The 15,854-nt window shown below is 46.6% G+C and overlaps 1 protein-coding gene across 1 annotated transcript in view; it reads right to left on the reverse strand.

Moving 5' to 3' along the window:
• LOC108153617 overlaps positions 1-15,854 on the reverse strand; it is a 62,258-nt gene that overhangs the window by 5,797 nt on the left and 40,607 nt on the right. Inside the window, exons 10-12 of the mRNA XM_017283718.2 lie at positions 8,483-8,670; positions 3,685-4,359; positions 1,741-2,672 (exon numbers count right to left, since the gene is read on the reverse strand). Coding sequence (XP_017139207.1) covers positions 1,741-2,672; positions 3,685-4,359; positions 8,483-8,670 — 1,795 coding nt within the window. The remainder of the gene's footprint in view (positions 1-1,740; positions 2,673-3,684; positions 4,360-8,482; positions 8,671-15,854) is intronic.

Raw genomic sequence — 15,854 nt, forward strand, 5'->3', positions numbered from 1 at the left:
CAGCCAGGCTCCGTTTTTCACATTCACAAAAGTTTTCCGATTTACTTTTGAATACACAAAAATTGGGGCTCCCGATTTCACATTCAAAACAAAAACATTTTCGTTGACGAAATGAAAATTGCAAAATGAAAAAAATAGATGACTTATCAGGGTAATTTAACTTTTGCTTTCTTTATAAATAATTGTATTTAAACCCAACCTCAAATTTGTCTCGGAAAAAATTGGCCAGGGCAACAACAATTTTCGTTTTGGTGCAAACAGCAAAAATATTTGAAAACTGGAGAACCCTAAAACGAAAACGAAACGCTTTGGCTGAAAACGTAGTCCGCAAAAGTAAATGAAAAACGGAGCCTGCCTGACTATATTTTTTATGTAAAATAGTTTTCCGGATATTTAACTGAACCCTTTTCATACTGCACTTTAATTCGCTTCTGTCAGAATGTCAATTTTAATTCACAGTCGAGTTGAAAAGCTCACAATTAATTATCTAAAATGGCTCGACACGCTCATTAGCCAGCCCGGATATCCAGTGCAATGTCCAATTACCCTTTGGGGTCCCATAAAAATATGTTTTCACATGCCCGGCCACAATGCAACATTCCTTCTTGCCTGCTGTTTGCTCCTTTTTTGCCCAGTCGTTCGTTCTCCTCTGTCTCTCTTTTTTATGGTCTGTGGCGACAAAATTGAGCAAAATGCAAACATGGACAAAAGAGGCACAAAAAAATGTGTTGACCATAAAATTTAATGGGTACACGTTAAAAAGAAGACACACTGACCGGAGCAGACACTGCTCCTCTGACTCTTTCGCAAAGGATGGGAGTGGGACAGTGGAGGCCCGGCTTGGAGCTCTCGGAGCGGTTCAACGGTTCATTTCGGTGGCACGCACCTTGGACATAAATTGCCGGGGCACATACGGAGCACACGGAGTGTACTCATACCTGTGCCACCTGCAGCCTCCTCCCATTCCCATTCCCACTCTCATCTCTGCGGAACCCATCTTCCATATGTCTTCGCCCCATGGTCTTGTTTGCATGTATGTTTGTGTGTGTGTGTGTGTGTGTGCATGTCTGACGGCCATGTTTGTTTGCCTGGACCTCGTCTAGTTTACGTTTTCTTTTTTTTAGCTCTCTCATGGCATATTTCTTTGCGCTCAATTTCCTGTATTTTGTTGCCGTCGTAGCCATTTCCTGTTATTGCATTTTTAAGCAGGACTTTTTGATAGAGCTCATGAGACAGAGACAGAGTGAGAGAGAGAGATAGAGAGCGAGAGAGCGGCTTATACGAGTACAGAGGGGAGCTGGCAATAGTGCCAGCAGTGCAAAAGTTTTTTGAAATATTAGCAACTATTAAAATGCAATTAGTTTTGTGCGAAAAATGCTGAAAAATACTCAGGCTAAGAGGCTTTCTGTGTCGAGCAAACGAGGGGCTCTGCGCTGCTCGAGCTGACTTAACTCACACGAGGTATGCATTTGATAATGGAACGGGTCTCCGAGCCATTAGGCTTGTATGCCTTCTTAGTTTTTCCTACTTTTTTTCGCCAGCTTTGGGAGCGGAGAATGGGTAATTGGTATAGCAGGTGGAGTGGGATGAAATCAGAACATACTGGTACATATATATTTCCGTTTAGCTACTAAAATATGGGAAGGAATTTCTCTGCTTTTCTATTGCTTCTGTTCTATTCAATTGTACCCAAATCCTCTGGTCTGAAATGTCTGAAATGGCATTTGCTTCTCCACTTACTTGTTCATGAACAAAGGCTGTCCGTTGGTCCAGTCCTCGGAGAAGATGTGCAAGGACATTGGCCTCGGCCCACTCTGGGCGGGGCACACCACTCGCATGGGCTTGAGCGGCCTGCCCGAGTAGATCATCAAACGGTTTTTGGTGTGACAGCGCATGGCATCCTCCGATGTGGGATCCACAGGTAGATAGGCGCCCCAGGTCTGGACGAAGAGGGACCGTTCGGCGGACTGGGCCTCGATGTACCAGGCCAGGCCCTCGCAGCTGGCATCTTGCGTCTTCAGCGGATACTTGAGCTCATCCTCGCCACCAGCGCCCTTGAGCTTCAATTGCTTGCGACAGTCCGGCTGGCGCTTGAACTCGTACGAGGCGGAGAAAAAGACATCGGCAAAGTCCTCGGAGATGTTGAGTCGGGTCACCGTGAAGCTGAGCTCCATAATCCGCGAGTGGGAGACGAACGTCAGCGGTGCGTTGCTGTACAGGGCACTCGAGTTGTCGCAGAAGCATCCCAGCTGGATTTTGACATCTCGGAAGGGGACATCAAAGAGTCGCAGCTCCGTGATGCGACCCTCTGGATCCAATTGATTGCAGCGCGGCCGGCCCGTATGCAGATCTGAGTCGGTGGTGCAGGCGGTGCCCTCGCCAAAGGATACATTGTGCAGCACCAGCTTTACCCGCTCCGATGGACCCGCCTCGAACCTGTACAGGCAGGTGATGTTCTTGGCCCCGCCTCGGCCATACAGGAAGACGTTCCGGGGCACCTGGATGTTGCCTTTGCGCTTCCGAAAGATTCGGGTGCATAGAGGCGGCACTGGATCCTCGCCTCGCCTGCCCGGCCAGGTGTCACCACCCTGTTCCGTGTCCACAAACTCGTAGTTCAAAGCGAATTGCGCCGGGAACAAGGCTGTTCCCGTATGCGTGTGGAACTCCAGTTTCTGCAAAGAGAATGGGAAAGAGACGGGCAAACCGTGAGAAAGAGAGATGCACAATGCAAGGGGAGGCTTCAATTTGGCATCAAAATATTTGCAGTTCATATTTGTCAACGGCAACGGCAACGGCGGCGGCGACGGCGACGGCAACGCGGAGCAGTGCCGCCGCGCCGTCAAAAAGGCTAAGCAGGCTTATTGCGGTTGCCTGTTTGTCCGTGCATGCCATCAGTGCTCTTGCACCAGCCCCACTCGCCGCTCCCCATTCTGCTGTGCTTTCCACACACCCCCCCCCTCCACTGTATTTGGCTTTGTGTGCTCTTGTGCTTTGGCGAATTTGAATTTGGCGCCCGCCCCGAGGCTTCGCCTCGCCCCGCCTCGCCTCTCTTCTTCGTTATTTGCGCACGTCTGGCAGTGCAGTCGAGTGTTTAATTTGATTAATTTTGTCAAGTTTAAAGCAAATACGAAATGCTCTGCATACTGCCAAAAAAAGTCCCCAGCTGCTGCTGTGCCATGTTGTGCTCTGCTGCTGAGAGCCCTTGGGCGTGCCAAATTGGGCACTCGGCACTCGACCGGGCCAGGTGCAGTCACAAAGTTCTGTTTCTTTTTTTCCCGAGGGCCACAACGAAATAACAAACAGCAGTAGCTGACAAATTAGAAAAGTCTTTGGCTTGTTTTTCAATACAAGCAGCCACCAGGAGCTTGCCAAGGCACGTTGGGGTAGCATTTTTTGATCAGCATCAAGAGCTGTTTAGTTGGCTACGTATTGCAGGCCCTGTCTGTTGTCTGTTTTCTTTCAGAGTATCTTGTATTATAGTTCTTCAAGAAACGTCACGTGCCGGTGACAAAATTGAATAGCGTTGTGATGGCTTGACACTATATAATTTGAACAATTTATTCGAGTTTAATACTTAGGAGTGGCTTACATCCCGAAAGTATGCCACACTTCTCATTGGAGCCATCCTGTTGTTGAGTAAGGCATTGCCTACTTTTCGGAGGCACAGGTGAACTTTGGACTTACCAAATCTCTGCCCGTGCTCACGTAGCTCTCCAGCGGACTGCACGGCCGCTGCTTGTTGCCGCCCATCAGGGCGCTGCTGCCGCTCACGCCGCTCCCGATGGCCGTGTGATCGCACAGCTTAGGCGTCTCGTAGTCGTAGATCTCCAGCATGAGGCGTCGCTTGCCCTTGGTGCTCATCAGCGCCACGGCGTTGTTCCTGTCCGAGCTGAGGACGGCGGCAGCAGAGGCACCAGCGCCGCCATCTTTGACGGAGGACTTGCCGCCGGAAATGTAGTTGAGGCTGTCCTTGACGCTGGTCAACTGCTTGCCTGTGCCACCACCGGCTGCGCCACCACCGGCAGCACCACCACCGGCACCACCCTGGTAGCCGCTGTACTTGTTCTCCTGGTTGAACACGCTCGACTGTGTGGGTCCGTAGATGTACGTGTCCACCGGATTCCAGGCATTGTCGATATTGACGCGCAGATTTCGATTCAGCTTCGGATTACTGGCACTATAGTAGTAGCTGCCGTAGTTGCTCTGGTTCAATAGCGTGGGCTTCCCCCCGTCCGCCGAGGAGGCCACTGGCGGTGGCGGTGGCGGCTGTCCGGTGGTTGAACTTGTCGATTTCATGGGCACATATGTGCCATAGCTGTCCCACATCCGCAGGCGGGTTATCCAAGGCGGCAGATCGCTCTGGGGGACCAGCACCAGATATGAAAGGAAATAGGAGCAAAGGAAGAAAAGGAAAACACATGTTATTGTTTAATTCTCTTGTTGACATTATTTTTTGTACTCGTGTTTTTCCCCCTATACCCCCATACCCCGACCGTGCTGCTTTTCACGCGTTTTTCATGCTTTTCCTCTCTGGCTTGTTGTTTCTTCTTTTGTTAGTTCAGCCCCTGCCCCTGCCCCTGCCCCTGCCCCTGACGCTGCCGCTGCTGCTCGTCTCCTCTTCGTTTGTCACATGTCATATTCAAACAGTTCCAAGTGTGAGTTATTTGCCGTTTGTCACTGTCCCCTCTCTCACTCTCTCACCCTCTCCCTCTTACTCTCTGCATACTACTCTCAGAACCCCTCTGGTAGTTGTGTTCTCCAGATTCTTTATAGCCTCCTTGCTGCTGCTGCTACTGCTGCTCCTGCTGTTGTTTGCAGGCATTAAATATTTTCACTAGACGCCTCCTTGGCTGCTGACAAGGTTTATGTTTTTCCCCCGCCACTACCGCACTTCCGCACTACCACACTCCCGCACTCCTGCACATTCCGACATTCCATTCCATTCCGCCTAGGCCCTGATTATTGTTGACTGTGTTAATAATGGAAAAGACAGTTGCAAACAGCTGTGGCTTGGCTTGACTGGCGTAACAGACTCCCGGACTCCGGCCTCTAAGCCCCGGACTCCGGCCCAGTTGTTGGCTCCAAGTTGGACAAGAAACTAACTAACTGACAGCCATTTAAGTTGTTTGGTGAAATGATCTTGTAATTAAACTGCGTTGCTTTTCTTCTATATATTGGCCCTGTTTAAGTGCCTAAAGATGTACGTTTCTTCGAGCTTTTGGTACAGATATGAAGTGCTTTAAGGAACACCTGCCGCGGAAGGGAAGATCAACGGAGTGATCTCGAAAATATCTGCAATGTTTGGCATATTTGCCGACTCTCGCATTCTCCAGTCTTACTTCCAGCATCAAACTTTAATAAAATATAAATCACACATGCCGACAGAAGCACACTAATAAATTCCGCACACACGCATACACATAGAGATGTACGTGCATAGCTGCATGCCACACATGCGGCACCTTGATTACCTTACCACATTCTTCCAACACCCCTTCCGCCGCTGCTTGGAAACTTCTGTCTGGAAACACCTGCCGTCTAATCAGATAAATGGCCAACAGCTTTTCATTCTCTCAAGGTCGTTCGCTGTCTAGCCGTACATTCGATTGCCAGAGTACATGAGAGTTTATCCGAAATAAAGCAGAGGCATCTCATATATTTTCGGTTTCAGCATATCTTGCACCGAAAAGCGCTTGTGGAATTTCTGGTCCAATTAATATGGTAACCCCCATTGAGAAGAGCCGGCAAGAGGGTCAGAGAGGGAGGAAGAGAGAGAGAGTTGAAGGCACCCCCCCCAACACAATTGTTTGCTCCGTTTTTTCTGTACTGCCACACCCACTCGTACCCCCGGATGCTCACTGTCCGTGTCAATTGCAGTCGTCTCACCTACACTTTAAACTGCGAAAAATGAAAAGCTGCCAGCAGCACACAAATAAACAAAAAAACGAAAAACAAAAAACAAAAAGAAAAGCAATGGGGGAAAATACAGAAAAACAACTTTACAGAGGCACCTACTGTCGCTATCACTCCCCAAACAGGACCTCCTATGTTTCTCGCTCTTTCTCTCCAACTTTCTCCATCTCTCTGCGACTCCCTTTCTCCCCGGCTCCCTCTTTAACATCCACAAACGTGGGAGTACAATAAAAAGTGACAGAACAAAAATATGTGTAAAATAAAACACAAAACGGGCGACCCAGAGGGGCTGTCGGGAGTGTGGGTGGCGGTAAGCAGAGGTGGGATCCAGTGGGTGGTACAGCAGCGGGAGGCAGGGAGGCACTAAAAGCACGGAGAGGAGGGGGGGGGGGGGCGGGGGCCTGAAGAGCTGCAAAAACAGTTCATGAATTTTGTAACAGCAACAAAAAGTGACAAAAACAACAACCAGCATCAGGTACAACAAACGGCGGTATGGGCAAATAATGCAGGAGGCAGTAGGCAGGCGGCAGGAGGCAGGCGGTAGGAGGCAGAGTGCTGAGGTCCGTGGAACGTGGGCGTGCCATTGCGATGGAGGCAGCAAGCGGGTGCGATATATACCAGTATCGAGGGCAACAACAGACTCACAAACAAGTGAATGCGAATTTTCGAACAGGAATCAAAAAAAGGAAAGGGTATCTTTATGGAAGATCCATCGATTGCAGATTCAACTACAGCTATATGATATAGTGGCCCGATATGGTTGACTCCCTTTTATAACATGTTTGCAAAAAAACGAAAACGGTTCTCCGTGCCACAAACTTCCAGTGGCAATCGTAATACCCTCCAAAAGGGCATCAAAAATACGGACAAAAAAACACAAACACACACACAAAAAAATGAAAAACCGAGGAAAAGCAAACTTTTTAAATTAAGAAGAAAAGTTAAAACTCGCAAACAAAAAACAATAAGGGAGTGGAGCGGCAACGTTAGCGGAAGCAGAATGATTGCTGTGTGGATCCACAGCAGTGGGGGTGGTGGGGAATGGGGGGGAAATACTTATAATGCGACGACATTTATGAGACCACGCAAAGCGTTGACATGTTGTTCCGGCTTCCATCCACTCCGCATCGCGGTTTCTGATCTCCCCCCACATTGACTAGAGTTTTGGAATCTGTTCAAGGGGGAATTACAGCAGGAGACAAGGAGAGTCCAGAAATAGACGAGGCTTTGGACTCGGAGAGCTACTAATTTGGTCATTTAAAGTCGGTGAGAAACGCCTGGTGAAGCACTTCGAAGGCTTGAAATGGAAAACCAGAGGATATCACAATGCCAATGGTTTGCAGGGGAGAAGTGTAAAGCTTAGAAGCATATAAGAAACACCAGATATGGTGTTTTAAGATCAGCTTCGAGGTGGAAATCAATCGTCGCTTGAAAAAACTCAAGAGGATCTTCATCACAGTAGTCGATATATCGATTTATTGTTGAATCATCCAAATAAAGCAGCTAAAACTGAGTTCTAATAATTAATATGAATGTAGAAAAAAGGCATGTGCTTGTTTTTAGGTTTTCGTATTATAAAAGCTAACATTGAAAGCCTCTTAAAGCCTGGCCCCAACTAAATGCTGCACTCTCCTTATGAGCCTCCAACTTAAATGCACTTTCTCGTGACGGCGGTGTAGCCTAAATGACCATTCAGTTCAGAGTTATCTGGGGCCTGGGGTCTGGCGACCGTCATGGGGATGCAGCCTTTGAAACACTCACTGACCCGACATTACGCGCTATCACAGCCCAGCCCGTCCGTGCAAACTCAACTTTCTACCTTGACACAATTCACAGGCCGTTAGGCAGGCGACAACGAATAACGAATAACGAACAACGAACATTTAAAATGCACACGCCATGATGAGGACGATGATGAGGCAGGGAAAGAGACGGCGATGGAGACGGAGACAGAGACAGAGAGGGAGCCAGAGCTATATACACGCTCGTGTATAGCGAGAAAGAGATAGCGCGTAAGGACATTATGATGGCCATCGTTGTTGTCCCGTGCCGCATTTTGACGCAGTTTCTTTGGCCTGCGGGGCAGAAGGCTTCAGACTGGAGAATGAAAATATAGAATGCAGAATGCTAGGCGGCCGGCCAGCTCCCATGTGATAGAGTTGCTTAAGCATTCACTTAATTATAAATTTAATGCAGAGATTTTCCATGGCTGCATTTTTAATTAGCCAGCAGAGACAAAGTGTCGACCGACTGGCACTAATGGCGCACATACAATAGAGAGGGATAGGCGGAGGCGGACGGAGAGCAACTGAGAAGACAATGGGCGGCGTATGGAGGAGTCGCCGCTGGCGTAGACGCAATCCATTTAAGAGACAATGCATGCAGCAAACTGTGGCCCCACCCTGCGCCACCTCCCTTCTGGGCATCAATTTTATGCATTTATGTAAACGGTTAACTATAACCCCACACCCGACGACACCCATTCTGTTAAATGTTGTACCCGAACGCCCCAGCACCAGTCCAGTGCCAGCCCCAGCCTCAGCCCCACCCTCCTCTGTCGACGACTTACCCGTCCCAGCGTATTGTTGTCGTGTATCGCCTGCTGCAGGATCTGCAGATTGTAGCTGGTGAACGATAACCAAATCAGGTCACCAGGATATCCGTGAAAGTGGTACGTGCACGTTGTGTTCGGCGGAAGCGTGTGACGCGGACTCACAATGCGTCCCATGCGGCCGCGACGCGAGAATAGCACATCATCTGCAGAGTAAAAGAAGGCAAAAAATAGAGTCAGTATGAGTATGAGTATGAGTATGAGTACGAGAGAGAATAGGTGATGGGTGATGGCCGATGGGAGGGACAAGAGATTATAATATGCACAAACCCATACACACATACACACACACATACACGTACACAGATACTTATATAAACTGTTACGAGTACAGTACAGTCGCTCGTCCTGCTCGACGTTTTTTAATATGCTCTAAGAACGTTGTATGACAAGCGGCTTACATGTGATTTAGGTTAATTTACAATGTGTGGCTGGCAGAGGGATTTATCTTCTTCTTTTTGTTTTTTTTGCATCAATCTGGATACCCTGTAGTTGGGTGGGGGCATATCAAACTTTGGGATTGGTAAATATGGAGAATCAATGTTTTAGAGCGGGATACAGGGTGCAGGGTAGCCCCCAGTCGCTTCTGAAACACTTTTGCCCCCGCACTAAGTCAAACTTTACAGAACATTTGAAATAAATACAAAGTTAAAGCTCCTCCAGCTGCCTAATGTCGCAACTCTCGCACTCGGCTTTAATTAAAGTAGTCAAAAGGCAACAAAGAAGCAACGAACCAAGCTAACAGTCCCAGACTCCGCTTCTAGCCCGAGACCGAGACCGAGAACAAGACCGGGCCACAGTCAGAGCCAGAGCCAGAGCCAGAGCCAGAGCCAGAACGAGACTCCAGGCCCGTCAGCCAGGGACAACTTTGGCAACTTTTGATTCAAGTGACAAATTAAAAAAGGCAACGACGAAAAACAACGCCACCGAAAAGTGGTGGAGAGGAGGAGAGAAGAGAAGAGCAGAGGAGGCAACTTCTACTCGGCGTTTCAATTGGCAAAAGTCGCTACGTTTTGTGGCACGCAGCGACATGGTGAGTGATGAGGCGAGGGGCTGGCAGAAGCGTGGCTGGAGTGCCTGAAGTGCTAGTCAATATAAAGGAAACAATTGTCAACGGTATCGATGATAACACCTGCGTCGATTCTAGCCACTGCGACAGCTTTTCAAACTTGTCCGATGCAGGCCGAAGAGAGAGAGGGACGCGACGGGACGGAGAACAGAGCAAGCGGAGCCCCAAAGACTTTTGATGTGTGCCGTGCCGCATCGAGTGGCAGACGACAGAACGGACGGAGGGGCAGACGGCGCAAAGAAAGAGTGTAAAAGTTGTTGCAGCTGCTGCTGTTGCTGCTGCCACCAAGCAAAAGTTGTCGTCCGACTGAGCGCAGATCGTGGGGAACAGATGGGGGCTGGGGTTTGGTGGTTGGGGATTGGGGGTTGGGTGTTTGCTGGAGCCATTTTGAGTTCCGTTCCACCTCCTGAGGGTATCGTTCGTGCTCGCTTTGTGTGCTGTTCGGGGGGAGGGTCTTGCTAGCTAAGTAATACACTTTTATGAGATTTTTATTGTCACATTTCGCTGGTTGTGGCATATAAAAGCAAAGTGGCCTTTAAGCATGTGAGTGGGTATCCGCCTCCGTCAAGGAAGTGAAAGTGGAATGCGAATCGAAAGAGTGTTGCCTACTTTTTGGGGCCTCTGATATTCAACAGAAATAAAGCACTTTTACATGAATTTAAATGGCCTCAACAGCATTGTTTATTCCATTTGAATATTCAAAATGTACAAATCAACTTTTAGCCACATTTCAAATGCATGAATTTAACATTTTCAGGCCCCTACTGCCCGGCCTACTGCCGGCTGCTCTCTAAAGGGTGGATCAACCAAAGTGAACGTTCATTAAATTTTGCAGTCCAAACTGTCAACAGAAATCTCAATAGCATTTTTCAGCTGGCTGGGGAATTGCTGGGGGATTCTGATTTTCACATAGAAACAACTAAAATGCTTCCAACAACCGACAGCCAAACACACATAAAAGTGTACGAGTATATGTGTGTGTGTGTGCACATACATGTGCATACATATCGTATCTGTGGGTGCGTATGTGTTCGGATATGAGCATACGAGAGTGTGTTTCGAGGGCAGTGCAATTCATATGGCACATGAAATGTAATCATTGGCCATTCCTGCCATGGCATGTGAATTAGTTAACAGATGGCTGGAAGCGCTCGAATCTAGAGATGGCAGCGTGCTGCCACACAGGAGTTTTTCCTTCCTTTTTGACCAATGCTAACCACATAACGAAGTACTATTTCTGGGAAAGATCTTTAAGCTGCAGAGAGTGAGTCCATTTCACTTGTAGATTGGATATTATTCTTTACCATTGCCTATAACCATCATCCCATGGTTTCCCTCACGCATCACTCACGTCACGGCACCATCTTTGGGAGGCTGGGGCTCTGCTGGTTACAGCTGCACGACTTCGTTGTAATAAATTTCGTTTCGACACATTCGCCGCCAACTGCGTGGGGCATACAACAATAAGTGTACACACATATTCACTCGCACTCGTACGTACCTATACTCGCATATACGGAAATAATTCAAGCCAAAGTTGGGCTCGGAATGACTGTGTACATATATATGAGAATGAGAATGCGAATGGGAATGGGTGTGTGTGTGTGTGCGATGTGTGCGGTGGGTGTGTAATAGTAGCAATAATAATAATATGCTTATCAGCTGGCCATAAAGTGTGACTATCGAGTGGCAACACTACCCGGACAACGGACAGGTGTGTCTGTGTGTGTGTGTGTGTATGTGTGAAGTGGCAGGGTAGGGGTAGAGGCTATCCCTCTCTATATAGAGAAGTTCTTTTCTGGTCCAGGTAGTATACGGGAAAACCGCAAGCGCTGGCTATAAAATTGTTATTTTTGCGATTTATTATTAGAGTGCATTTGGGCCGCCGGCGGTGGCGATGTCGATGGCGATGTCGATGGCAATGGCGATGGCAATGGCGGTGGCTTTTGTGTTTTTTTGGGGTGGGATGGAGTACAGCCGGACCGATTCGAGCCTTGCCGCACCATGCCAAAAACCGCAAAATGTAGTCGCAACACATTTGGGGCATTAAATTATGGGGTGTTACTTTTATTGATTGGCCAGAGAGAGAGAGAGAGAGCGAGAGAGGGGGAGAGAGGGAGAGAGGGAGAGTGGGATCAGGGGACTGTAGCTGGAGCTGATTGAGTAGCATTTCCATGGCCATTCCCCATGCTTTTTCCCCTGCAGCATTGATTGTTTATTGGATTCCGTTCTTGTTTTTCGATTTGGGGGAAACCCCCGTGCAAATTAAATAGGAATCGCCCCGCAGGCTGTTACGTGGATATATATACATACATATATATATATGTACATCTGCTATATCTCTATCCATAGCCTGTTCCCCGCACAGACTGTTTATTTTTGCTTTATGCTGCATTACATTCAACACATTCAAACAATTAGCCAGACCCGAATTGGGTTCCACCTGCTCTATTTCTATCACATCGATTTAAAATGCTATGCAGTGGTATGTATGTACACACACATATGTATGTACATATGTGTATATCACTTAATGGATTGTCACGCATACTTGATGGGTCTGAATCAGTTTTTGTTGAATTGCCGATAGAACGCCATATGCCTAATGGACGTTCAACATTCAATTGATAAAATAGATATGTAAGAGTACGAGTATTGCCAATGCCTCTGGGCTTTTGTTATTTTTTCGTCGCTCGCGCTTGCATTTATAATTTTTTAGAGCTGTTTTTTATTCATTTTAATTGATTATTATTTAATTTAAGATACATTTTTTGTGGCTTGTTAATAAATTGTATGCCATTGTAGGGCAGGGATAATGGATGGAATACCTGTTTGAGGGATGTTTAAATCAAAGCATCGAATAACTAAGAGCGAGGAGAGAAGGGAAAAATGACAGAGAAGGTATCGAAATAAGGTGGATCGTGATATTATTTGTTTATAGGCATGCCAATAACAGATAAATGTTTTTTCCTTTATGGCCATGTAGATCACAAGCCGACGTAACCGATCCATAGATGGCGTCTTGGTCTGAATTCGCGGACCTTTCAAACAAAGGACGAAAACCAAAGGATAAAACCAAATACGCAGAATCCAAGAAAAGGACCATATTTAAAAGATTACCGACTTTGGAATCGGACCGTTATTATAGCCGGAACGTCTTCCACGCGCTTACTCATTCTCTGTCTCCCTCGCACACACTCTCAATCGTGCAGTGTGTGCCCTCTGTCGGAGGAGGGGCATACTGACTGAGTAACACGTATAAAGACTCGCCGCACAACGTTCCCACTCGTTTTTCAAATTATTCTTTTCTACTTTCTTTACAATTTCTTTTTGTGTTTGTAAACGCAAGACCATAGATGTGTGCCCATATAATAGCTGCTGATTTGTTTTGGTTTTTATTGATACTAGAGCTGCTGCTAACGGGAAGATGTGATTATGATGTGGCAGGCCTTTATTTGTGGTTGGTTTTTCTGTGATTTTCTGTGAGTTTTCCCCTTGGCCTTTTGGCTTGACCTCTTCCCGCTGAAACCGTACTCCCAAATCGCTAATTATTGCTTTTGATTTATAATACAACGAAATGATATCCCCTAATTGATATACTCATATGCAAATGCAGTCCGAAATGGAATTGTGACCAAAACCGAACAGAAAACCAGAGAACGCAAAAATAATTTTCCCGCCAAGCAAAAGCAAAAGCAAATTAAACGTAATAAATATTAAATGAGAAGCAAACAAAAATATGAGTTTCGCATACATACATTTGTACATATGTACATACATATGTACATATATCAGATCAAGCAAGTTAATTATGCTTTTGTGTGGAGCAAACCAAAAATTACAAACATTCCCGGGCTTGTGGGCAAGAGTAGCGGATCCTAATAAATGTATGCATAGGCATGGCCCACAATGTTTGCCCCAATAATTAATTCCCATGGAAAATTAAGTTGGCAAAGCTTTTGAGCCAATTGATTGTGTGGAGTGTTGTAATCAGGGAAAACCAATGAATGGTTTCCGCGTTCCGTTCCTTTCCGTTCCGTTCTCTTTAATGCTGTGGCCCCGTCAAAATCAGCAAAAATGGCTACATTTTAGAGCAAATATTTTGTAATATTTTCAATATTTGTCTAAAACATCAAATATGGCAGAAAACAAAAAAATGACACACAGTTAATGGAAATGGCAGGAGCAGCAGCAGGAGTAGAAGCAGGAGCAGCAGTCGTTTTGCTCTACATTGACAAATTCACATTTAAATATTGATATTACATAAAGGCACACACCCACACACATGAACAAGCAGCACATACACACACACAAACAGGCACACATACGTGTGCAAATAAAATGTTGCCGCTATGTGCAAATATGCTAATTTGTTGTTTGCACAATGATCCCCGGATGATGTCGGAGCCCTCACCCTCACCCGAATCGAACCGAACCGATGCGAGCCCCCCCCTCCCCACATCTGTTGTTGTTTTCAATTGCTTCCCCACGTTTCCCATCCGCTGATTGCAAACAAAATTGCAACTCAATAAGCAAACTAAACAGCAAATATGCGGCAGCTCTGCGAGCCTCACAATGCACCGCCACCACCACCACCATCCCACCATTCCACCATCCCACCATCCCTACATCCCAATTTTCTGCCATTGCACCCAGTATCTTGCCCCACCGACACCGGAGAGAAATTCTGACAAATCAGCCCGATATTAACCTCATTTCAGTGTGTGCTTTTCGGTTTATGGTTTTAGTGCAACGCCAAACAAGATTCCAGTGGGGAGATTTCCCTCTGAAACTCCATTTCTCGTCAATTTCAACACATTTTTGCTTACGAGTGTACACAAAAATAGACGGCTTACACATACGATTGCTGACTTTTTTTGGGCCAAGATTTCAATGCTGGCTACTATTTAACCTTTAACCTCGTTAGCCAACGTTTCCGTTTTGCAGAACAGCTCAAATTGTATAAATTATAATTCTTTCCTCAGCCCCTTCAGCCAGCCTCACCCCTCATGCACTACTTGCACATTAACAATGAAACCCCCTGTGCCACCCCTCCCCGCCCCGCCATCTCAACTCAAGTCGCCACGCTTCATTGTTTGCTTTCCCTTTCTTTGTTTTCCTCTGTTGACTTTATGAAATTAAAAAGGAAAATTTCCACAAGCAAGCAGAAGCAGAGCGAAATTGAAAATGAAAAAGAAAACAACGAAAATGAAAAGATTTTGCTTAAAGTTTGGCGCAAAACTTTAGAAAACTTTAGGTGTAACAACAGCCGACAGCGGCATGGCATTGAGGTAGACAGCCAAAGCAGGAGGGAACGCAGAGTCTTCAGAGAACTTTCCATCCCTGGATCCTTTGGGGCCGCACCATTCGATAGTTGAGCACTTGGCCCTCAGCACCGCCCTTCAGGCCTGTTTGGAGTCAGCAACAATAATCCGTAAATCAATGAATAGCAAAATGTCAAAACAACTTCCTCAGAGTTGGCAAATTGCAGAAATCTATCTGCCAGAGATGGGCGGAATGGGTACTCTGAGGGGTGTACTACGAATGGAAAAATGTTTTGAAGAAGAAAGACTTCTATTGAAAGAGGGAAAATATACGTGCCTTAATAACTCTCATTTCAAACGCCTTGAAAGCCATCCTTTCTGATGTAAAATCTGAACTTTTTTCCACACTCTTCTCATTGCATATGCGTTAATGATCTAAAAGGAATCCTGTAGCATTTCCATATGGGAATTGATTGCTCGTTTTTTATTGGGCGACCATCCAGTGGGATGTTGGGCGGCGAACACCAGTTGCCATGGGAATGGCCCCATGACAGCTTTTCCGCCTTTATGGACGTTTATTGCATATGAAATGTTTGGCTGGAGTTGATTAGGACTAATTAGGGAAGCTACGCTGCTGAAATTGTGAATGAAATGCCGAAATGGAATATTGATTGGGCCCGATATGGTTGGCTGACTGACGGAGAAATCCTTTTAGCATTGGGTAATTGGATAAGCGAATGGCAACTATGACAATCACTTCAGCTATGCGCATGGGTCGGGGAGGAGGAGTTGGAGGAGGAGGGACATTCATGAAATGTCATGAAATCGACATTTGGTTAATGCCTCGCAGCACTCACAGGTTAACGTTTCTGATTCGCACATACTTTCGAATCCAACTAACAAAAGCTGTCAGTGAAGGCTGTGAAGGCCAGCAGAGTTTAATTAAAATCGGGCTTTGGTGTTCTGTGCTGGGCCTATCCTCCCTCAGCTATTTCCC

Source organism: Drosophila miranda, chromosome XR (assembly GCF_003369915.1).
Source record: "Drosophila miranda strain MSH22 chromosome XR, D.miranda_PacBio2.1, whole genome shotgun sequence".
NCBI lineage: Eukaryota > Metazoa > Arthropoda > Insecta > Diptera > Drosophilidae > Drosophila > Drosophila miranda.